This window comes from Raphanus sativus, chromosome 6 (assembly GCF_000801105.2).
Source record: "Raphanus sativus cultivar WK10039 chromosome 6, ASM80110v3, whole genome shotgun sequence".
Lineage (NCBI taxonomy): Eukaryota > Viridiplantae > Streptophyta > Magnoliopsida > Brassicales > Brassicaceae > Raphanus > Raphanus sativus.
Window position 1 is genome coordinate 42,993,493 of NC_079516.1, and position 23,214 is coordinate 43,016,706.

At 36.2% G+C, this 23,214-nt stretch overlaps 5 protein-coding genes across 6 annotated transcripts; 2 read left to right on the forward strand and 3 right to left on the reverse strand.

Moving 5' to 3' along the window:
- The first annotated feature begins 1,196 nt into the window (after nucleotides 1-1,196).
- LOC108807014 (cyclin-dependent kinase inhibitor 1) lies at nucleotides 1,197-2,674 on the forward strand. Of its 2 annotated transcripts, none has more exons than XM_018579246.2 (4): nucleotides 1,197-1,431; nucleotides 1,636-1,685; nucleotides 1,796-2,056; nucleotides 2,240-2,674. In XM_018579246.2, the coding sequence occupies exons 1-4, from the start codon at nucleotides 1,279-1,281 to the stop codon at nucleotides 2,307-2,309; spliced, it is 534 nt and encodes a 177-aa protein (XP_018434748.2). In that variant the 5' UTR covers nucleotides 1,197-1,278; the 3' UTR covers nucleotides 2,310-2,674. The 2 variants fall into 2 exon arrangements, with proteins under 2 accessions (XP_018434748.2, XP_018434749.2); XM_018579247.2 differs by having other exon boundaries at nucleotides 1,645-1,685.
- A 3,584-nt stretch (nucleotides 2,675-6,258) lies between these two features.
- On the reverse strand, nucleotides 6,259-9,687 carry LOC108805982 (nicotinate phosphoribosyltransferase 2). The gene is made up of 15 exons (XM_018577992.2): nucleotides 9,414-9,687; nucleotides 9,193-9,337; nucleotides 9,000-9,119; nucleotides 8,788-8,922; nucleotides 8,648-8,709; nucleotides 8,456-8,531; nucleotides 8,114-8,215; nucleotides 7,902-8,018; nucleotides 7,767-7,825; nucleotides 7,503-7,677; nucleotides 7,278-7,412; nucleotides 7,105-7,203; nucleotides 6,903-7,011; nucleotides 6,719-6,831; nucleotides 6,259-6,615 (listed from the first exon to the last, which is right to left on the reverse strand). The coding sequence occupies exons 1-15, from the start codon at nucleotides 9,557-9,559 to the stop codon at nucleotides 6,538-6,540; spliced, it is 1,671 nt and encodes a 556-aa protein (XP_018433494.1). The 5' UTR covers nucleotides 9,560-9,687; the 3' UTR covers nucleotides 6,259-6,537.
- Nucleotides 9,688-10,968: 1,281 nt separating this feature from the next.
- LOC108813788 (protein IN CHLOROPLAST ATPASE BIOGENESIS, chloroplastic) lies at nucleotides 10,969-13,163 on the forward strand. Its single transcript, XM_018586443.2, is given in 12 exon segments — nucleotides 10,969-11,046; nucleotides 11,048-11,159; nucleotides 11,285-11,368; nucleotides 11,451-11,525; nucleotides 11,615-11,657; nucleotides 11,726-11,783; nucleotides 11,871-12,038; nucleotides 12,122-12,184; nucleotides 12,264-12,358; nucleotides 12,446-12,527; nucleotides 12,621-12,731; nucleotides 12,817-13,163. Coding segments are annotated over 12 exon segments (1,110 nt in total). The 3' UTR covers nucleotides 12,958-13,163.
- A 40-nt stretch (nucleotides 13,164-13,203) lies between these two features.
- Nucleotides 13,204-17,080, reverse strand: LOC108813787 (filament-like plant protein 7). Its single transcript, XM_018586442.2, has 6 exons — nucleotides 16,735-17,080; nucleotides 16,209-16,320; nucleotides 15,781-15,904; nucleotides 14,038-15,679; nucleotides 13,904-13,952; nucleotides 13,204-13,827 (listed from the first exon to the last, which is right to left on the reverse strand). Exons 2-6 carry the CDS (start codon nucleotides 16,284-16,286, stop codon nucleotides 13,318-13,320), a joined length of 2,403 nt encoding a protein of 800 aa, XP_018441944.1. The 5' UTR covers nucleotides 16,287-16,320; nucleotides 16,735-17,080; the 3' UTR covers nucleotides 13,204-13,317.
- Nucleotides 17,081-17,803: 723 nt separating this feature from the next.
- LOC108812739 (polyadenylate-binding protein 4) lies at nucleotides 17,804-20,921 on the reverse strand. Its single transcript, XM_018585085.2, has 8 exons — nucleotides 20,489-20,921; nucleotides 20,093-20,211; nucleotides 19,324-19,986; nucleotides 19,158-19,235; nucleotides 18,976-19,065; nucleotides 18,594-18,899; nucleotides 18,321-18,506; nucleotides 17,804-18,223 (listed from the first exon to the last, which is right to left on the reverse strand). Exons 1-8 carry the CDS (start codon nucleotides 20,736-20,738, stop codon nucleotides 17,984-17,986), a joined length of 1,932 nt encoding a protein of 643 aa, XP_018440587.1. The 5' UTR covers nucleotides 20,739-20,921; the 3' UTR covers nucleotides 17,804-17,983.
- Between the last annotated feature and the right edge of the window lie 2,293 nt (nucleotides 20,922-23,214).

Genomic DNA, 23,214 nt, shown 5'->3' on the forward strand with positions numbered 1-23,214 from the left:
CTATATTTTTCTCTAAAACTGAAAAATTCTATTATAAAAACATACATTGAAACAAATACATCTGTATAATAAAAATTTCTATTTAAGAGAAAAATATAGAGATATTCATTGGAATGCTCTCAAGATTTTCTCAAGAATACAATTGTATTCTTTTACTTAGTTTTTTATTATGTTTGTTTTGTTTAACAGTGAGAACACCCATGAAAATACCCCAATGCAAGTGCCCTTATATTTTACCTACAGTTGTTGTAGCAAGATTTTGAGAAAAAGATCTGTCTCAAAAATTACTTCGCACACCTAGAATGGATTATCTCTCTTCTCACCATCAGCAGGAAATAGTACTCCAATTAAACTCTTTAACATCTCTTAAAGGGATAAACAAAAGCAGACATTATGAAGTCCTTTCGACACCATCAATCATTGTCAAACTAGTGGAAAATAAATTCATCACCTCAATACGAACATGGAATACAAGGCTTTATGAAGTGATGTGCATTAGTATGCCTGGCGTACCAACCAATAAACAATAAAGATGTTTTATAATAATCATTATTTTCTATGGTTTTCAACAAATTACCTCTTTTTGTTTTCAATCTTAATGCACGGTTTTATCTTCTTCTTTTGTTTTGAAAACTTAAAAACAATGAAACAATACGAACTAAACATTAACGTTGCTATGAGATTTGATATACCAAAAAAGAAAAGAAAAGACATATTTAACTAGTGCCGTCAGCTCACTTTTAAAGTTTTATCAAACATGCATGAAAAGGTGTAAAATCACCCCAAATTAAATAAACATTATTAAGAACAAAAAGACCCCAATTTTTTTTTTTAAAACTAATCTAATTACAATTCCCTCCATCAAATTTTATATTTTTATTTTGTTGGTACATGTAATGGCAAATATGTGATTTAGCGACAGATGGGAGGGTTTATTAAAAGTAGTTACACCACAATTATTACGCTACCTTATTCCCGTCCCGTTAAGTCACCGTCGAGAACCGACACGTGTCACTCAACCTACTCAACAGCATGCGATCCAAATAACGGCGCCTTCAGTTACCCCGTCAAAGATTCCCCGTCACTGTAACGGGACCACAGAAACAACGCCATTTCTCTATCACGACACAAACTCAAAACTCAATCCTGACCGTTAAAGCAAAACTCCATCACCATCTTCTTCTTCTTCTTGCTTCTGTTTTTCGTCTTCCTCTTCCTCTCAGCTCTAATCATCTCTCTCTCTCTCTCTCTCGGAGACATTAACGTCACGGACACGCAATGGTGAGAAAATGCAGAAAAGCTAAAGAGACGGTCGGAGCTTCGTCTACATATATGCAGCTTCGCAGCCGGAGAATCTTTTACCGATCGGAAAAGGAGAGCTCATCGTCTTCTTACTGCGCAAGTAACAACAATGGAGTCATAGATCTGAAGGTGATTCAATACAATACTAATAAGTAGTATTAAATACGGATTCTAGAATCTTGTAACTGTAGATAACAATCATTAATGTCTATTTATTTAATGTTTTTCTGAAAATTTATGAGGATTTCATTTACTGCTCTCGAGCTAGATCTTCGGTTTGTTTTTATTCTTTTTCGAAAATTTGAATTTTTATCTTATTTGTTGTTGTCCTAGTTGTTACAGGAGGAAAGAGATGGTGAGACCGAAACGTCGTCGTGTCGACGGTGAGTTAAATGTTTTTAAAACATTTTGAAATTTGAAGGTTTATGAATTTTCCCGGTTCTTGTGTTTATTATATTAATTCACTCTCACTTCTCATTGTTATTTTTTTCAGGACTAGTAGTAAGAGGAAGCTATTTGAAAGCCTTACAGAGAAAGAGTCGAGCAAATCTATGGAGAATTCACAGCAAACCGTAGCTGGTTTCGATTCCGCCGTGAAAGAATCATCGGATTGTTGTTGCAGCCGGAGAACATCTTTGTCGACGACGACGGAGGAGAAGGTGAAATCAACGACGGAGCAACCACCAACGGCTGAGGAGATTGAAGAGTTTTTCGTGGTGGCTGAGAAACAGGTCCATGATAAATTCAAGAAGAAGTAAGTTTTAAAAAAAAATTACAACTTTATTTATTTTCCATTTTACAACTAAGAGAGAGTTTAAGAAAAAAAATAATTGAGTATTATATACCATTTTGATTTTTTTTTTTTGATAAACTACACAGAGATTACAACAAGTAACTGAAGACTAAAAAGAGTTTGATTTTTGTTTGTTCATTATAGGTATAACTTTGATTTCGAGAAGGAGAAGCCATTAGAAGGACGCTACGAGTGGGTTAAATTATCAGAGTAATGAAGGAAATGAAGATGGTGATGAAGCATACGTTTATTAACTTTTAGTGTCTAATTTTCAGAGAATAATTCCAATTTTATTATTTGTTTCTAAAATAGAAGCTTTTGTGAGGAAAGACTTGTAGCAGAATGTTTGAAAGTACGAATCTGCACAGAAAGAACGGTTTTTTTGGGGGTGTTTCAGAACAGATTTTGTTTTCTGCAAAAGTGGAAAAGATAAACCCAGAAAAGTCGTGTCTTTTTGCTTATCTCTTTCTCTTCTTCTTCTCCTCTCATGTTGTACAGTTTTGTTTTGTTTTGTGGACAATTTATTTCTGCATCCCCACTCATTTTTTTGTCCTCTAATTATTATGATCTTTTCGAAAATTCCTTAAGCGTTTTGGTCTTTCGGTGCGTTTTAAACATCCCAAAAGCTTCTCTTAAATTTTGAATATTCTTAGCCAAACAAAGACAACTTAATTTTTGATAAGAACTATTAACTCAACCAACAAGTTTACTTCTTAGTTTTCTGACTTATTTTTGCTTTAGTGAATTACTAATGCGAACATAATATATTAAAAATAAACCACTCGAATGAAATTAATTATTCGGGTCATTTTACCAAATAATTTTGTGAAATTGATTAATATTTAAAATAATTTTAGTCCGCTTGTCGACAATTTAATTACCCTTTTGTGCACCAACCCGTACCAAACATACCAACTGTTCTACCAATCAGAATATCAAATATGAAGATGGACCCTGATTGTCTTAAACAATTACTCTAATATATGCAAGATTAATAGCAAACCATCAGCATTCCTTCTCACGGCACTTTCGTTGAAACAAAAAGGAATTGGAAGCAGGGGCGGACCCACAGCAGAAGGACCTGTGGCACATGCCACATACACATTTTTTATTTTTCTTTAGTAGCTAATTTTTTTTTTTGTTTTCTTTAGTTCAAACCAATGAAAAATGTGACGTGCCTCACCCAATTAGAATCAAACGGAAATGTATTACAACCTAATTAAAAATAAAATCTGTGTGTCACAGCCAACAAAAATGAAAACCAATTTTAGATACAATTTTTAATTATACAGTTCAAATAATTGTGTCTAATATTTAGAAAATCTAATCTTCCTAAGTTTCTGTGGAAAAAAACTTCTTTATTTTACCTTTTTCACAAATATCAAAATAAAGAAATCTTATTTATAAAAGTTATTTATCTGCCATAAACAAATTTATCCACCATCTTTAATATTTTATTGTTTATTGCTTACAAATATAATCTTTTAAAATAACTGTGGAAATCTATACTAAAAATAGTGTGCATCAGCATCAAAAGTTAATTTAGAGAATTTACTTCAAGTTCTTCGGTATCAAAATCAACTTAGAAAATTTTATTCTTTTAAAGTTTTATGGTTTTAAGGCAATAAACTATTTCAGTTTATTGTTATTTTTAGTATTTTATTTAATATATATAATAAATATATTATGTTAACTATTTTATCAATTATAATTAAATATTTATGTGCCACAGTCTAACTAAATTTCTAGATCCGCCACTGATTGGAAGTATAACAAATCACTACGCATACGTCATCCTCATCCGTCTCGAGATAACTGTTCCTTTACCAGGTTTCATGCAAATTATAAAAATAAAATATTTGCTTACACTCAAACAAATACATGTGACTCCTTGAACTTTTGTTAAATTTCACTTTTTGTGACTAAAATCACAGAATATGATATATTGTCCATATAAGTTCCTACATTAATCCTAAGAAGATACTTTTATGTAACAAACAATCAGCATTCCTTCACTTCATATTAAATGTTGATGTAAAGTAAATTTTTTATTACAAACAAATGTCGTTTTAAAATTTTAATGCAAAATTTATTAATTTTATATGCTATAGATTTTTTTTCTATTTTTAGTTAATTTTTATTAGTTGAAATATAATTATATGTATATGTAATGATGTTTTCATTTTAAAATATATAAAATTAACTGTTTTTTTAATATGTGTGTGTCCAAATCTAAAACGATAGTTAAAATGAAATTTAAAAATATTTATCAATATTTATTTAAATCGAGAAGAATATTAGGATATAGTGGCTCGAGTAATCTTTTAAATATTTTTTTCTAAAATACCTATATTGTTTTTTTTAAACATTTATTGTTGTTTAAATCACATTATTACAAATGATACAAAAATGATTTTGGACTAGTGTCCGGGAACTTGAAAACAAAATTTTCCTCATGGACCATTTGGGTACGTTTGTCTAAATTTTTCCCATGGACCATTTGTTTTCTTTTCTAACTCGACGTTGTAGTTTTCTTCTTAAAAAAAAAAGTAAGCACCACCCTTTAAAAAACCCTTTGTTTCTTATCTCGATAAATTTACATTTAACCCAATAAAAACCCTTTCCAGGATGGAGCTACCCATAACTAGTCAGGGAAGGAGCTACAATGTTTCCAAGACGCACACATATGACACGTATATAGTATAATCTATAAACGAACAATAGATGATAGAAAATGTCATAGGTTACATAAATATGTAGCCACAGGTTGGTGGGGTTCACTGATAGGCAGTCTAGTTGCCCTGCCCTCTAATCCACTCCACTCAACTCCACGACTATTTGTACAAAACGAAATATAGTTCATTATGGCTTAGCTTTGGCCATTCTTAGCAATTAATGTTAGTGTAAAATGCAACACAATAAAATACCGCTCAAGTTATATCAAGAAATAATGGACATAAGCAAATCAAAAAGCGAACACTGTTTGCTATATTAAAAATCACATTAAACAATTTATTACTATGTACTCCCTCTGTTTCATTATAAGTGTCGTTTTAGACTTGTGCACACGGATTAAGAAAGCATTTAATTTTGCATATTTTCAATATAAAAACATCATTACCGATACAATTCAACCAATAGAAAAATAGAATGGAGAATAAAGTTAATAAATTTTGCATTGAAACTCTAAAACGACACTTATTTTGCAACGAAAAAAATTCTCTAAAACGACACTTAATATGAAACGGAGGGAGTATATGATTTGTTAACACCATAACAATCGCTACTAAAAATATTCTTAAGCTACCTAAGCTACTAAATAATCAATTTCACATTAAACAATTTATTACTATGTATATGATTTGTTAACACCATAACAATCACTACTAAAAATATTCTTAACCTACCTAAGCTTAATACTCTTTGGGCTAATACATCAACCTCTCACGATATAAAACTATCAAGAGCATTTACCAAGACATTCTCACTTTTTCTTAATAAAATCACTACTTGGTGTTTACCGATGTTTGATCGATCCCTTGGCTATTTTATTATGATCTCCATGTTCTTAAAATTCTAGTCCAAAGATCTCGAAAGAATCTATAAATATGTATAACTCCCATATTAATAAGTTAGTGTGTCTTTTTAGAATTTTAAACTTATTCATTTTTAAGATATAAATTTACCTTCTAAGTCTATCTTATTTTTTCTTCTCTAAAACATATTTTTTCTTCAAGTTACTTTACTCTATCTCAGTATTTTGCATACATATGATATCTTCGCTCTGCATGATTTTTGTGCTAACGACGGATGCACCTTCATACATGACTTTGTCACGGAGTTCATGAAGATACACTATTGACATCTAAATGTTTTGACTTGCATCTTCATATATTCTTAATTTGATTTTTAAGGTTCGCTATATGTGATATGCATGTGAGTTGTTACAGGAAAAATTAACAACAATATAGTAGTTAACTTAACTATGATTCGACTGCATAATAAAATGTCTTCTTGCTTTTGTTCATTTTAACTCTGTGATTTGTATTGCCTAATGCCTTAAACGAAGAGATTCTTCCAAATCATTGTTTTCACCGATTTTTTTTTTGTGCACCTATGTTTTCACCGATTAAATATGATATTTTAATCGGCAACCACTGAAATATGCTGAAATTCATTTCAACTATTAATATGAATCAAATCCAAAACAAATGTCAAATGAGCGCAAAAAGTTTCTTTCCTCTTCAAGAAGATGAAACTTAATGCGACAAAATACATGAAATCAATCAAATGTTTGTAAAACAGAAAAAAACAATAAGTGAAAAACCTCTTATTGCACGTCCTAGTGATGTGGTATAAATGATATATACATTACTCCAACCAAAACAAGATTTATCTTCTTCGTTTTTGGTCGTCACTGCAATTCTCTTCTTCTGTGGTCGTCACTGTAATTCACCAACAGGTGCCTCGTTGAGCCATAGGAAGTGAATGAAATCGTACAGCTTTGCGCTGACACTAACCTGCAACCACGGAAAAACATATCCAAAGGGGTTTTGTCATAAAAACGAGAACATGAGTTTTTTTTTCAAACCTTTTTGTTTGAAGGAGAGAATGAATATAAACCTTGTAAGGAGTTGGATTTAATCTTCTCATATGATCAGGTCGCATGTTTTCAAGCTGTTTGATGCAACGGTCTCTTATCTCTTTCAATGGTGGTAATTCTTCTCTTGCTTCATCTTTTCATCATACAGACAACAAAATCAGTTACAAGATTCATGGCTTTTACAGTGATGAAATATATTTTTACCTGAACTTCCACGCCAATAACATTTGAGAAGCTCTTCAACACGTTGTGGCACTACATATGCTCTTTTGGATTCATTAAAAGGATGTCGACACAGTAAACGCTCACCAACCTTTATAATCCATATTTAAAAAAAGAAAAAAAAAAGAATAATCATGTAAAATGAAATAAGGTAATAATGTTACTAATATCTTTTTTTTTTTACCTTTGGAGGTGGTTCATTCTCTCCTGTCATTATATCCACTAGTGGGTAACCTTCTTTTCCGTACAATCTGTAACTTCGCTTTTTACATGGTATTGATACCTAAGCAGATGAGAATGATAAATCATATTAAATGCAATGTTACATTGAATGATAGAGAGAGTGTTATATATAACCTTTGTAACATCTTCAGAAAGCTTGATCCGAGGCTGAGTGTTTATCTCCACAAGTTTGAAAACGCAGCCTAAGGCAGCTTGCGCATAGCAAGTGACTAAGTAAGTCCCAATACCAAAAGCATCCACCTCATGTCCCTAACAAGATTAGAAGAAGCCTATGATTCATACAAATATATCATATCTTTCTTATGGTAGCACTTGGAAGAAAAAGGTTAAGGAACTCACCTGTTTGTTTAAAGCGTCGATAGTCTCTTCATTTAGATCATTACTAGCGGTGACGACCATCTTCCCAAAACCAGGCACTTTTAGTTCTCTCTCTACCGCGCAGAAGAAACGTCTTGCCTCTGTAGATAGATATGCTAAGTCACCTGAGTCCAGTCTAATACCTAATGCTTTGTATCTGCACATCAACAAACACCTCAGTCATTCTCGTATGCACCTGAAGAAGAAGAACAAAAGATAAGGTAGTGATGAGAGATTCTTACACACCCTAAGTCATTCAGTGCTAAAGCAACTGCACAGAAGTTAGGGACCCCACTCTTCATCACCTGTGAGAACACGTTGACAACAGTTATTACTTTGTAAACGTTAGCACCAGGCAACAGCTAAGCTATTATTACTCACATCGTATGTATCTACAAGGGCAAGAAAGGCTTTGGGGAATGCCAGTGCATATGAGATGAAAGCTACTAGCTCGCTTTGATTCGTCTCAGAAAAAAATCCACGTAGAGAAGGTGAATACTATCATCATCATCCACAAGTAACCAAAAATAAGAAAAAAAACAGCAAAAGAAAAATGTAACGGGAGAAGTAGAACAATGAATCCTGCGATAAACCTGAATCTTTGTTAACCATGTCTGAACCAGGCTAGCAAAGTCATCACACGTGGTTTTCCCATCAGCACTTTTAAGCACTTTGTCAACAATCTCATCAGTGCTCTGCATACCAAAGTTCAAGTAACTCTATATTATAAACTGCTAGTGATATTGACACAACATAAGATCAAAAGTGTATATCAGAGCCATTGCTAACAAAGTTCCAACACAAAAGGCATTGATTCATTCAAAACCTTTCCTTGAAATTTACATATTAACAAGAACCACTTGTTTTCAAGAAACTTCATATTATTTTTCAAAAAAAAATTGATTTTTTTTTTTGTTTTGGTGAAGAGAACTGACCATGAAGGAGCTAACAAAAGCATGGGAATGTGTGCCACGGAGAGGTATCCCAAAAAGTTTTCCAGCTGCTACATTGCTGACATTGGCATAATATAATATATACATAAAAACAAAACGCATATCATTTCTACTTTTATAACTGTTTTAAGAAGAAACAACAAAGATCAAAAAACACTTTAAGCTAAGACTTGCCTTGTTGCATCAAAACCTCCAAGATAGCAATACTTGGATGCACTTATTGCGCCATCCGGTCCCTAAGATTACCAAAGAAGGTTAGAATCAAATATGAAACCAGAGGGACAGATTTGAATTAAAAAATAAATAAAGAAAACCTGAGCTCGTCGAGCACCAAACTCAAGCAGACTCTTAGACTTTCCGGCAACAAACCGGTGTCTTGCTGCGTTGGTAGCTACCAAAGATGCAAAATTCACAAGATTGAGGAACGGAGTTTCCAACAATTGAACAACCTATATGATTGAGAGATTTTAACAACCGTTTTATTTATAATCTTCTGAGAAAAAAAAAACAGAGTTAGGAAACTCACGCCAACAGGACCTTCAACTCTCATGAGAGGCACTTTAGGGAAAACAACAGACCCTTCAGGTATTGCATAGACTTCAACGTCAGAGCAATCAAGCCCTCTAAGATAATCACAGAAAGCTTCCTAATTTCAAATCAAAAACAACAAATCAGACAGAACCCAACACGACAAGAAATCAAATTTCAAAACCATATACCTCAGATCCAGGCAAGGAGTCACGAACGTAATCGATCTCTTGATGGGTCAATTTGAAACTGGCGAGGAACTTGATACACTCATCTAGCCCAGCGAACACAGTGTACTCTCCACCAAATGGGTTCTTACGAAAGTACAGATCGAAGCTGTAAAGATGACAACTTTATCAGATAGGAAGAGAGAGAGAAGAGCAAAAGGGAGGATGATGAAGAGGAGGTTTACACGGATCGTTCGTTTTGTTTGCCAGCTTTCCAATAAGCGTAAGCCATGGTGAATTGGTAGAGATCGTTGAGGAGCGGTGTGACCATGGGGTTGGTGGGTCCTTCCATGACCCGACCCAGTTGGTTTCCATTCTCTTTAGGCTCCATTGTTGTTGTTGTTGTGTCGTGTTCGTTTTCGTCGTGTGTTTGTGTGGTTATGAGAGAGAGAGTGGAAACGGAGGAAGGAAGGAGAGACTGGTTGTTTGGTGGTCAAAGGAAAAGAAAAAAAAATTGGAGAATTTAGAGAGACAACGACAGCCACATAAACAAAAACCAGTTTTGACCTAGTCTTTGCCTTTAATTGTGCAAATGAATTTATTTATTGTTCTTCTTTTCTTTTAGTAAGTAACAAAATTGGTTTAAAATTCAGTGGAAAATTTTGGCCAAGAAAAAGAAATCATTAGGAAGATGATTTTAAAACTTGTTTTTCAAGGAAAATGTTCCACAGTCTTGCTAAGATTCATTGTTGTATGTGTGGTCTTTGTACTAATTTATGGGAGAATAAAATAGTAGATGTTTGAGCAAAAAAACTTCTTTGACCAGGTGGGTGAACTGGACTCAATGATTTCAATATTCAGCACTCTCTTTTACATATTTTAACATTCCAAATCTTTTTTTTTCCACTTCATTGTTCAACATACATTTAACTCTTATTCAATACAATGTAATAAAACTCAATATTCTATTTTACTGATTAACAATTATTTTTATATCTAAAATTAAATAAAATTATTTTCTATTTATAGAGAACTCGAAATAATAAATTTTAGTATACTCATAAATAAAATAAATTATTTAATTTATAATAAAAATTATTAGTTTTAAGTAATTATAATGATATGAAATATCATACATATCTAAAATTTGACATGTGTCATCAACAACTCTACATTTTTGGGCATTCAATTCTGTTTAATCCACCTATGCAATTTTAGAAATTCAGTAACCATTTGCAATGGTTTTAATAGTTGAATATTTTATTGTACATAGTCTATAGTCTTATTCAAAATGACACCACACAATAAAATTTTATCTTTTTAAATATTACCCATCAATATGACTTTCTAAACAAACTTTTATTTATTCAGTTATGTCGTCTTTATATGCTATACATTTTATTTATTAGAAATAAATTCACATACGAAGCTAGAAAAAAATTCATATAATCTATTTATTACTAACCGGTTTTAGATTGGAAATCCATTTAATATAATAATTTTATTAGGAAACAAAACTATCTCTTGATACATATACATTACATTTCTTAAAATAAGTATGAGTAAAAAAAAAAAAAATAAGCATGAGTATTTTCATTTCTATATAAACAAAGCTATATAAAATCACATTTATGGTTTTGCTGAAATCAAAATATAAAAGTAACAAATGAAAAATATTATTTTAAAATATATTATCTCTGCTGTACATCGGATAATTGTTTATCCGGTGAAAATGACGGTCACGTTGCTGGGCCTTTAAACCCTAATATATGGGCTTTATTTGGGGTTTTTCTTTACACAATGCGTCTTCTCTGTACTGTACGACTGTATTACCATCACATCGGAAGAGAAACAAACAATACGACGATCGGAAAAACTTGAAGAGATGCACTGCGGCGCGGTAGTTAACGGACGGAATCGACGGCTGATACTTGGCGTAGGCAGGAACTTCGCCGCCAGATCATTTTCCTCTTCTTCTTCTCCATTATCTGGTGATTGATTGATAGTATTTTTCCCCTTCGCATTTCCGCTATTTAGTTTTCAACGTCTAGAAATGTTGCTTGAGAATGTTAAGATTTGATTCTTAATGGATTGAAGTGATTATTCGTTTTTGCAGATCATGAATGTTTCATCAAGGAGGTAGCCAAAGCTGAGCCTCCTCAGCATTTGAATCAGCTGATTAGCATTTTCACAGCTAGAGGTTGATCAAATCTTTTGCATTGACTTGGTTTGTGTGTGTGTGATTTTGTATTGACTTGTTTTTTGGTTTTTATGTACAAAAGGCAAATCCATAGTTTCTCCAGGTGCTAAGCAAGGTTTGTTGCCTCTTACTATTCCATTGGTGAGGATGAGCCCCGGTATGTTACAATACAATTTTTTATTCATTTGGACTTATAAGTTGGAGCTCTGTGATTTTTGTGCTGACTTTAATCTTTTCATTTTTCAGGTTCTTCAATCGCTCTACTACGGTGGCCAACAGCTCGTCCTAGGTCAGAGTCTCTTTTCTATTGCTGTGTCATCCTCTTTGATCTCATATCATTGGTTCCTGTGTTTGCAGTATGGAGATGCCTGTGGTGGAAGTTCAGAAACATGGGGTTTGGTTTTTAGCCAATAATGTAATGAGATTGCCTTGAGCTAGGTTCATTTTCTGTTTTAGCATGGCTGTTCATTCTCATATTAGAATTCATTGGCCAACGTTTCAGGTTGATCAGTTCATTCACAGAATATTGGTGGAAGAGGATATCTCTAAACCCGTGGAATCCAGCCAAGTGATCTTCGATGCTGCAGGTGAAGCTGGGAAGAAACTTTACAGTAAGGGTGACTTTGCCAGATCAGAACTGATGGATTTAGATCTCTATCTTTTAAGAAAGGTACATATGTTGAACGTGTTGATATCATACTCTTTCTCGGCACTTGGATGTTTGTTGGGATGATTATTAGATTTGTTGTTCAGGTTGGACTGTTTCCAGATTCTCTAGAACGCAAAGTTATTCGACATATTGAGAATGGAGACCATGTAAGGCTAGTAATAACATCCCTGTTGTTGGTTGACCTTTTTCTTTCTTAATTAAGTTCATGTGCTACTATAACACAAGGTTTCAGCTTTGGTGGCTGCCGAGTTTTATACAAAGAGAGGAAACTTTCCCGGATTTGCTCGGCCTTTTGCTTTCAACGCAAAGGTTTTGCTAAAGTTCGTATAATCCTCCCTCACCAGCCCTTTCTTTCTTTCATGTTAATGTGTCTAGAAAGCTCTTAAGAGACCTTTATGGTTATGTAGACTTGGGCGTAGCCTAGAAGCGAAAGATGCGGCTAGAGGTGCTCTGAAATCTTCATGGTGGACCTTAGGATGTAGATATGAGGTATAAAGAACTCTTGAATGTCGTTAAATCATTTCGGTAATTGAAAAGAGAAGAGAAGAGAAGAAAGTGTTGAATATATGAAATGGTTCACAGGAAATTGCTCGAATAGCAGAGTTGGGAGAAGAGCAAATTGTGCAGTACAAAGAGAAAGTTACAGGAGAAGGACGACAACGGGATATATCTAGGGGAAAGCCAAGGGCCCAGGTTTGTTCTTTACCTTGTATTCATATTCAGATGCTCATGCTTTTTTTTCTTTCTGGATACAAGGGATTGAAATAATAATTGTCAGGCGTCTTACGACGAGGCTGGGTTGTTATTGGACCTAGCGTCACTTGAAGGGACATGGGACGAGTCACTGGAACGGGTTGCTCAGTGCTACAAAGATGCTGGACTAAACGACATGGCCAACTTTGTTCTCTACAGAGACTGAGATATCTCTTTTCAAGGTCACTCGATCATTACTCCTGATGTTTGTTTTCCGAGACTTAACAAGACGTGGAAGGCGAATGTGATTTGCATTGTGTGTCCACATTTGAAATTTACATAAACCCTTAAAGCTAGATTCATTGGGTCAGAAGATTACTGATTGTATCTTTTCTGAGACTAGAGGTGAAATGAAACAGAATGATCATCTCATTGGGTAAGCAAGCTACGTAGAGATTTATATATATATATATACTGCCAAAACGTTCTATGAAAATTTTCCAGTTTTAGTTTGCTTAGTACGGGTAAAAATAGAAAAAACATGATCAAGGTATTAGATGATATAGTCTAGATGATGTTGTCTTCTCTAGGTAGCAAATAGATTAGGGAGCTTCTTGCTCTTGCGGTTATTTTTCCTCCCCAACAGCCTTCTCCAGAGGCTCCTAACTCCGCTGCTCTTCTTCTGGGGAGTAATGGCGAAGCAGTTTGATTCAGAACCTTTGCTTTTCTTGTCTGAGAGAAGAATATGTTCTAATGCGTCAATGGTTTCATTGTAGACAGAACCGCCTCCTTTTCCGTTTTTATCAGCTGTTTCAGGTTTCTTCTGATGCGTGGGTTCTCCAGTGTCGTCATCTTCTGCCTTCATCTGATCCAAAAGAGATGATCTCTGAGTGGTCAATCTCTTCTCTGGTTTTATCTCTTGTGAAGGTAGTGCAGTAGCTAAGTTGTTCGATTTGTCGGTATGCTGAGGTGTGAGTTTGTCTGAAAGTAAAGCTGCTTCTTTTGAGTTAGTCAATGCTTTGAGCTGCTTTCCGAGGTTAAGAATCGTCTCTTGACACTCGGCTAGCTTTTCAGAAGCTGCAGTTATCTCCAATTCCTGTGTCATCAAACACAGAAGAAAACCTCAGCCTCTCGTCAAAATGTAAGAATTTGATCTTGCGCTGGTTACTTACAGTTCGCATGTTCTGTTGTTCCTCCCGCTTGAGCTCGTTCGCTGAAGCACTGCAACAAGAGTACCACAGGATGCATCATGCATCAGAGATAAATCTATGATTGATCAAAGTGTTCACGCATGCACATACTGTACCTGGCCATCTTGTCCTTTGCCTCTTCTTCAACAATTTTGCTTGTCGGCTCGTGATCTTTGCAAGCTAAAGAGGAAACATCGCTTCCACTCAGCGACTCATCCCATTCGAACTGCTTCTTGATCTCTTCTCTCATGCTTGAAACATTTTGAAGAGAGAAGCAATGGTTCACCATCCATTCCAACACAGAGCTTAACTCTTCTGCAAACTTCTTCATGTCTGCTTTTCTGTCTATTAGATCGTAACAAGTCTGAAGAAACCGCTGCAATACACTACTTAGCTCTGTACTTCTCCACTGCAAGACACGAGCAGTGTAACCCGAAAGCCTTTCATCTTTTAAGCTGACTCCTTCGATAATTCCAACGATTCTGCGGATCCATTTGCTGATATCACACTCTGTGTCTGGTCTACCCTCCACAGTGAGAGTCTCGGTCTGTTTTAAGCTTGTATGGTCTACATCAGTGTGCCTCTGAATTTTCATTGCTTCTGTTGAATCTTCATTAGATTCGTTCTCTACCGGACCAGTAGCTGAAATGGAATCAGAAGAGAAGATAGGAGAGCTTCCAGGTACTGTACTTGTAGCCATTGCAAGCTTCTCCATTTCAGCAAAGTCATCCATCAGTTTCATCTCCGAAACTTTAGGGATCGAGCTCATTTGCTTCTTCTTCTTCTTGAAATTCTCCAGGTCTGAAAGCAATGCAGAAGCCCAAGATTCAGAACAGCTAACTTTATCATCATTGTCAAACTCTGGAAACGATGCAAGAGAGACTTCATGGGACACATTGCTCCTCCGGCTTGGCTCAATGTTTGTTGTTGTGCTTTTAGAAGATTCCTCGAGTTCTAGTAGTCTAGAAGCTGTTCTCGAACACATGTTTCTTGAGAACTGAAGCTCACTGGCTTTCTTGTTTAAGGCATCCCTCAGAGTCTTGTTCTCTTCTTCCAGTAAGCATAACTGCTCAGTGAGGTTATTGATCTTTTCTGAATCGATCGTCGCGCCAATAAGGGTTCTTCTCCTTCCTAACATCTCTACTTCGTGTCTCGTTTTGGACAGAGCAACAGGTCCCGGTAACCGTTTCCTGACAAGTATCCGTAACCTTTGACACTCTTGTTCTAGCTTTGCAACTTTCTTCACATTCTCTAAGTTAAGTCTATGAGATGCTTCAGCGGTTCGACGACTAAACTCTCTTTCTTCATTCCGAAGCTCCAACTCTTTCTCCAGCACTCTAATTTCATATCTCAGCGTAACGGTTTCCTTTTCCTTTGACTCTAAACTACCCACCAAAGCATTGAAATCAGACACGATGCGGTCCCTCTCTCTGTTCAAGTCTTCAACTGTTTTGTTCTTTGCTAACAAAGCCTTTGAGAGCCGAGTGTTCTCGCCTTCTGCTTCTGCAAGTTTCTTACACGTGTCCGCCATTTCTGTCTTTACAACATTCAATCTTCTTTCGTATTCATGTGATGCTTTTGTCAAAGCATCATGCATCCTTTGCTCCTGCTCGTCCCGGACAAAACGTAGCTGCAGCATACATTCTTTTAGACCAGCATCTGTGTGACTCGACCTCTCCTCGCTCCTGTGTTTCTCAGTCAAAGCTTCTTCTAGCTTCTTCTTGAGAGATGCTGATTCAGCTTTTGTCTTCTCCCATCCTGTTAACATAAAATGCATATGGGAACAAGTACGACTTGTGAAGAGAACAAAAGGAAAAAATAAGATTCGATCACAAGAGCTTAAGATTTAGTAAAGTTACCAATAATTGCTTCTTGCATCTCAGACTTATGCTTACTGCTCTCAGCTTCGAGAGAGGTAAGCTTATCGTTTAGACTTGTAAGGCGATTCTCCAGATGTAATTTGTCAGCGACAAGCTTCTCAATCTAGTTTTAAGAACACAATCAAGCTCATGATCAGCAAAGCTGTATAGGTTTCTCAATCAATGGTGCTTCAGATTTTAGTACATCTTTAGCAAAAAAAGAAGCTTGAAGGGCTTTGCTTTTGTCTCACCAAGAAAGACAATTAAAAACATAGTGAAACGAAAGAGTTGAATCTCAAACCAGACCACACTCTGGTATTCAAGTAGTAACGGTAGAAACATGTCTCAAGAAGGGTACATAAGAAGATACATTGTCCAACCTAACAACAAGAAAGACACAAATGTCACATCATTAATGTCCACCTTACCTCTTCATTGGAGGATATGCCATTACTTTGGACAAGGGTTGATTTCTTCTTCCAGGACCATGATGCTTTATGGTCCATCTATTACCCACACAACTACTCTTCAAGACAATATCTTATTACACAAGCAAAAACGAAAGACTTTTTTAGTAACTCATTTGCATAACTTATAAGAAGATAAAATAAAGTCCTGACTTTTTTGGATCCCACATTTCTAAAAAGGACCCACATTTACAGGTGAATGCGACTCAAAATCAAGATTAAGACTGAAGAACAAAACCCCCAAAAAAGAACCCAAAAAAAGTTCCCAAATATAGAATAACAAATCTCCCAAAATGCATAAAAGATAAAGCTCAATCGGTGTGGCTTCTACATGCACTAAACAAAAAAAAAGTTGAAAGACTTTAATAGAAGAAACACATGACGAATCAATAAAGTTAGATTTGTTTTTAACCCACATTAAGAAGATTCGTAGAAAGAAAGCCAAGAAAGAAACCAAAAAACAAAACAAAACAAAAACTCTACTCACTTTGAATCGAAAGAAACTAGCACCAGACTCCTCCGATCGTCTGGAGGAAATAACAATGGAGATTAGTAAACAAAGGAGGAAGAGATTGAACAAGACAAAAGAAATAAAGATAACAGAGGTATTGACAAATGAAAGTGTAAGGAAAAGGGACTGTTTGACGAAGTTTAAGAGAGAGAAGAGACAGTAGAGTGAGGGAGTGACGTGTCGGGTAGCATCTGATCGAGATGGTCCACGTACGCTTCATGAACGTTGGATCCTACGATACTAGTTACTTAAATGTAAACATGTTTAGAAAAAGTTAATTTGTATTTAAATGTAAACATGTTTATGAATTTAATGGACCTCGGAATGCTTAATACGTTGAGCTTATAATTCTATTTTTATTATTTTATTGAAAGAGTGAGTAGTAATTAGCTAATTACTAGGAATGCTTTATGCTTACTGGAATAATTATTTGGTTTAAGCGTGCAATCTAATCAACTTTTGAGCAGAGCTTTTGTTTTGTAGTTTACCTTACGATCTCTATCTTAAGACTTAAACTACTGGTATCTTTTAAATGGAAATTAACTCAAAACTAATAACAAGCTTCTCGAATCAAAAAGCATACTAAATTACTTCTTTTTTGTAGGAGGAATATAACCTTATTTGTATTTTCTTTTTACATAGATGCCTTAACTTAAACTAGCTATTAGCTAATCACTTAAATTAACAAGCAGCATGCGCCTTCTTTATTCAGAGACTTCATACTGGGTCAAATAAAGATTTAATTCGCAAACTAGGTGATTTGTCTTTGTACATGAATCAACACTACTCAAAAGTTTCTAAGATGCTCACTCAGCAGTCGCAAATCAGTGTAACTTTAATCTACTTCAATTTAAATCCAATTAATGATGTTACTTTTTAGTGCAATTAAAACCAAAAACTCGAGTTCAGCATCTCAGATGCTCACTCATCAGTAGCAAACTTTTAGATGATGATGCTTTTTTAGTGCAAGGGACTTGTTGGCAAAGCTGATTTAAAAGTGAATCATAAAAGACTTTTCACCACTCGCAAATTTGCAATAGTAAAAGATAATCCAACCCAAAAAAAAACATCATTCCAAGTCTTGAGTGTGGTCCAAAAAGAAACAACAATCATAATATCCAGCAAAAGTCTAGAAACGCAAACCAGTTCCCACAAAAATTTTAGTCAATCAGAGATAGAAAGAGAGAGAAAGTTAAGAGTACGAACTCAGACAAAAGCTTACTCATCAGTGATCATTAATGGTAAGTGAAGCCAAGAGATCACTTGGGCTTGCACTCACCTGAGTTGGCTGATTCACGTTTCTCAGCACATCTAATGCCTCTGAAACTTTAGCATTTAGAGCCTCAGGCGACTCGAGCAGATGCAAAACTTCGGTCTGATCCATCTCCAGAAGCATACCCGTCACTTTGGCTGCGTTCTCGTGCTCTATCTGATCCACCAATGGGTATAGAGCCTCTCCCAGCATCTACACAAACCCCAAAAGAAAACAAACCATGTAAGTAAACTTGCTCTTCTCCAAGCCCTTAAAAACTCGATTTGAATGACCATGCAAGTAATCTTACAGTTCTCTGCTGAGCAGGCGAAGCTTGAGCAAGGGAAGAAGCCAGTGAAGCAGTACCAGCAGGCATATGCTGACCAAGAGGCACTCCATTAACGTCATAAGGTGGAAATGGTCCTGGCATTGGACCTTCGTCGGGCATGTTTCTACCAGGAGGGTAACGGTGTCCACGTCCTCTTGGCATCATCATCTAGACAAGAGAACAAAGTATAAGCAAATGGCCTCAAGGATCATAGTTTTTTTCTTTTTTTAAAAAAAATCTAAAGCACTAACTAACCTGTGGCTGCATAAAGGGCATTGGTTGCTGAGGCTGATGGTGGCGTATGGGTCCATCACCGGGCCGCCTTCCACCTGGTCGTGGGCCTACTTGCTGCATCATCGGCCCGAAGAAGCCTGGCCTCATTCCAGGAACCATCTGAGGCGGAGGCGGATATCCGAATCCAGCCTGGTTCAGAGGGATGACTGCTGGAGGCACTTGACTGTAAAACATGGGTTGTCCAATACCTGGAGCAACACCTGGGAACATAGGCATACGAGGACTCATAGCAGGGATAAAGGCAGGTCTCATCTGAGAAAACTGTGCCTGAAACAACACCATAATAGGTCAAACCAAAGTAAACTGATGATGATAGGTTGGTCAATTTAAGTATAATTAATACCTGCAGCTTAGCCCTTCTTTCTTCCTTCCTTTGTGCAAGAGCCACATACAATGGTTTGCCACTAACCATTTTACCATTCATCTCGTTCAGCTGCAAATAGCCCCCAAAAAAAAAAAAATACATAAAGAGCAAAAAAATAGAGACTGAACTGAAGTGATCCTTTAAAGCTAAAGTTGTCTTACCACTCTAGAAGCTTCACTGGTAGCAGAAAAGGCAACAAATCCTGATCCTTTGCTAGTACCACTAGGGTCTCTCATAACCTAAAGTAAAGAGATTCAATATCAATCAAGAGACAAAAAGTAAAAAGAGTATGATCAATCAAATCAAATGCAAACAAACAATACTGACCTTGCAGGAAGTGATTGTACCAAACTCAGCAAACAGCTCACGCAACTTTTCATCCGTGACCGTCTCGTCAAGGTTCTTAACATACAAATTCAAACCATCAAACCTGTTTCCGTTCTCCCTCACGCCTTCATCATGTCTTCTGCTCAACTCAAGCTCCCTCTCAGACTTCTTCTGAGCTTTCCCCACATACCACTCCTTGTCATCAAACTTCTTCCCGTTAAGGGCCTCAACAGCACGAGCCGCGTCATCAGCGTCCTCGAAGTTGACGAACCCGAAACACCTGGACCTCCCATCTCCGTCCCTCATCACCACCGCGCTCGAGATACCACCGTACTGTCCGAAAGTGGTCTTCAGCTCATCATCATCCGTCGTCTCCGACAGATTCTTGACAAAGACATTGGTGAACTTCGTCTTATCACCACCAGCAGAAGACTCTCGCTCCTCCTTCTTGAGGAAAGGTCCAACGAAAAGCTCTTTGCCGTTGAGGGCTCTACCGTTGAGCTTCTCGATAGCGGTTTTAGCCGAATCCTCGCTCTCGAACTGCACAAAACCGTATCCTCTGGACTGGCCCATGTGATCAGTAGCGACCTTGCAGGAGGCAATGCTTCCACACTCTGAGAACGTCTCGTGCAGTGTCTTGTTGTCAACTGACTTGTCCAAATTCTGAAAAAAACACAAACACAAACACAGAATCAGGGCATCACCAACCAAAACAGAACATAAAGCTGGTGGTGGTACAGAGGTAAAAAAAAGTAAAAAAGAAAAAAACCTTGACGAATAAGTTGCCAACGCCACTTTTACGAGCAGCAGAGTCACGAGTAGAGTAAGTAACCCTGATCATCTTCCCATTCAGACTAGTGTAGTTCAGCGCCTTCATTGCCTTTTCAGCTGTCATCACACACACACACACAAACACACAAATAAATAAATAAATAAATAAAACTTCAAATTAGACGCAAAGAAACATACTTTTACGCAATCTAATTATGATTTGACCCAATTATGCATTCTAAAGCCCTAAAGACACAACCAAGACTTGAAGAGACATACTTTATGCAAACTGAGACTAACCAAAAACAGATCATAAGGATAAATGTGGGAGTGATGATAATAAATATCAAATCAAAAAAGGAGGAAACTTTAGGGCACAAAAGAAAAAAAGAACCATGATCGATGTTGGTGTAGTTGACGTAGCCGTATCCAAGAGAAGCATTGGTGGCTGAGTCACGGCAAACGCGGACGGAAACGACCGGGCAGACCTCGGTGAAATAGTCGTAGAGCTGAGAGTCAGTGACGCTGACATCCAGATCTCCGATGTAGAGCGAACACATAGAGCCCAGATTCACTCCGTCGGGAGCAGCCACCGTGCCCTCTGTAACCTGAGGAGGAGGAAGAGGAGGAGAAGCCTGTGCCATTTTTTTTGTTTTTTGTTTTTTGTTTTTTTAAATAAAAGAGAGATAAATAAGGACGACGGCTATGGAGGAAGACGAAGTCGAGGTGTTGTGGGCAGCACGGCGAGACCGCAGCGGAGAGAGATGGAGAAAAGTGTTTGAGTTTATATACTTTGGTCCAAGTCTCTCTCTCTCTCTCTCTGTCTTTGCTCGAAAACCCTAGCCCTCAGTTAAAAAATATATACTATTATTTTATTTTTGACGGTTCAGATTAATAAGAAGATTGTGCTCCGCTTTCTTTTCATCCGTACGATTCTCTGTTTTTCTTTTTTCAACTCGGTTGAAGATAAAATTATAAGACATGGTATGTGTTTTGTTCTCAGCCGTCCGATTATTTTTAAGAAGTAACGGTGGGTGGGGTCTCTGCTTATCTCACGTGATCACCTCGTGTCTTTTTCTTTCCAGTGAGAACTTTCTTTGCCACTTTGGAGTGTGTTTATATTCCACTTTTATGGATGGGTATCTTTACATTCTCTTGCCTAGAATCTAGATTGTTCTTTAATGCGTGATTGTTTATACGAACTTTTGAGTTGGAAAAAACAAGAGAAAGTCCATAAAACAAAAAAAAAAAAAAAGAAGAAGAGTCCATGGTCTATCTCTGGACGACTGTCCTCCTAACTGCTCGATCAGAGGTCCTTGACAACATTCAATGGGAGTGCCAGTGCAGCAGCACGAAAGATCTAGTCGCAGCGCCTAATATAGGGCTGCCAATGATGGTAGAAACTTATAGTTGTAACGATGATCTAGGAGAGAAGAATGAAAACAAGGAAATCAGAATCGCCTATTTAAAAGATAAAAGATAAAAGATTCAGAAAAGGGAGATAGACATAATATGTCTAGCTCTCAAATAATTTGGCTCTATGCTCTATTGTTCTAAGGAGCTCAAATATGTATCAAAAAAAATTTTCTCGTCAATACACTTCATTTAAACGGAATCACTAGCCCGTTCTTTTCTGTTAATGTTAACTTGTTTGTAGATTGGTGCACGAAGTCCTGGATGCAGCTCAAACATCATATCATAATCGCACACTGGCCACCACTTAAGGAACCAACACATCAATCATGACATGTTCTCAGACAATTGGTGTGAGTTAGAACGGCTCTATGACACAGCTTGTATCCTTAGATAAATTCCAAAGAAAACTACAAGACATTTCTATACGAACTCATCATTCACACAATGCAAACCATAAAGGTAACCAGCATAAAAGGAAGGTGATATGAGAATCAGCTCTGCTTACTACAGTTGCTAAGGTTGTGAGGGACCATCAGCGGAGGAGACATAGAATCCAAGGTCACAATGTCATTGAAGATCTCATAGAAACTGTACGAGGCAAAATGGAAAAAGAAGTGGATATTTATCTGAAGAAGACGATCAGATCTCAACAAAAAATTATCTATGTATGAAACATGGCATATAACATGGGTGGTGCATCAGAAATGTGGTTGGGCGAAGGCATTATGGTTCCCTCAGGCTACACCAAAATACTTTTTTTTATTGTGTGGCTAACAATACATAATATACTAGTCACAGCAGACAGAATGGAGAAGTGGAACAAAGATACACAAAACTATGTGTTCTTTGCCATGTCTGTGACGAAACACGTAACCATCTATTTTTTGCTTGCCATCCCGAGTAGGTTTGACATCAGCTCACTGGTGGGATCCTTTCCTAAAACTATTCTATGGTAGAGTATGAAATTCTATTGATAACCTTGGATGATCAACTTGATTTTCAATATGTGTTTGTTATAAATAACAAGCTTCCATTCACATGATATAGACTAAGAGGAATAAGCGATTACATGAAGATCAGCCTCATACCTCTGATGGGATCCTTCACAAGATCATTGACAAGAATATCAGAAATTGTCTAAATCTCCTTTGTTGCTCAGCTAACAAGAAATATGAAGAGTTACAGCGATTTTGTTTTAGCACCTTGTTGTAAGCAGAAAACTTAAAGGTAAGACTGAATTTGATTTAATATTGTACTTGGTGTACAAACAGTTTTTTTTAATATAGTTTAACATTCATTCAAGAGAAGAAAAAAAACAAAAACAAAAACAAAAAGAATCGGGCAGTTAACCATGCCCTTATGACCCCAAAGCATATGCAAACTGGATCCATTTGTTGATTAGTCTATAGCAACATCTGTCCTGAGTGAACAATATATGTATCTTTTCACATAAACACAAGTTTTATCACCATGTTATTTGGGATGTGACCGAAACTTTACGGTTCTATTTGTATTGAGAGTGTTTTCTCTTGAAATAGTTAAATTATAGGGTTAAGATTTTCGTATGAATATATGGTATTAAAACTAAAAATTAAATTAAACAACATTAAATAATACACAATTACTTTATTTAAACTTATAATATTTATGTTAAATCAAAACTTATTATGATATTTCTTCCAATGTTCACTCATTAGTTTGATT

Bases quoted from the DNA above. Each gene is read 5' to 3' on its own strand.
- LOC108807014 (XM_018579246.2), top strand. From the start codon at position 1,279: ATGGTGAGAAAATGCAGAAAAGCTAAAGAGACGGTCGGAGCTTCGTCT. The intron at 1,686-1,795 runs GTGAGTTAAATG...TATTTTTTTCAG, and splicing joins GAAACGTCGTCGTGTCGACG to GACTAGTAGTAAGAGGAAGC. The intron at 2,057-2,239 runs GTAAGTTTTAAA...TGTTCATTATAG, and splicing joins CATGATAAATTCAAGAAGAA to GTATAACTTTGATTTCGAGA.
- LOC108805982 (XM_018577992.2), bottom strand. From the start codon at position 9,559: ATGGAGCCTAAAGAGAATGGAAACCAACTGGGTCGGGTCATGGAAGGA. The intron at 9,338-9,413 runs GTAAACCTCCTC...TCATCTTTACAG, and splicing joins AAACAAAACGAACGATCCGT to CTTCGATCTGTACTTTCGTA. The intron at 7,826-7,901 runs GTGAGTAATAAT...GTGTTCTCACAG, and splicing joins CCCTTGTAGATACATACGAT to GTGATGAAGAGTGGGGTCCC.
- LOC108813787 (XM_018586442.2), bottom strand. From the start codon at position 16,286: ATGGACCATAAAGCATCATGGTCCTGGAAGAAGAAATCAACCCTTGTC. The intron at 15,905-16,208 runs GTAAGGTGGACA...TCTTAAAACTAG, and splicing joins GCATATCCTCCAATGAAGAG to ATTGAGAAGCTTGTCGCTGA. The intron at 13,953-14,037 runs GTACAGTATGTG...CTCTTGTTGCAG, and splicing joins GCAAAGGACAAGATGGCCAG to TGCTTCAGCGAACGAGCTCA.
- LOC108812739 (XM_018585085.2), bottom strand. From the start codon at position 20,738: ATGGCACAGGCTTCTCCTCCTCTTCCTCCTCCTCAGGTTACAGAGGGC. The intron at 19,066-19,157 runs GTAAGACAACTT...GGCTATTTGCAG, and splicing joins CCAGTGAAGCTTCTAGAGTG to CTGAACGAGATGAATGGTAA. The intron at 18,507-18,593 runs GTTAGTTAGTGC...TCTCTTGTCTAG, and splicing joins TGCCCTTTATGCAGCCACAG to ATGATGATGCCAAGAGGACG.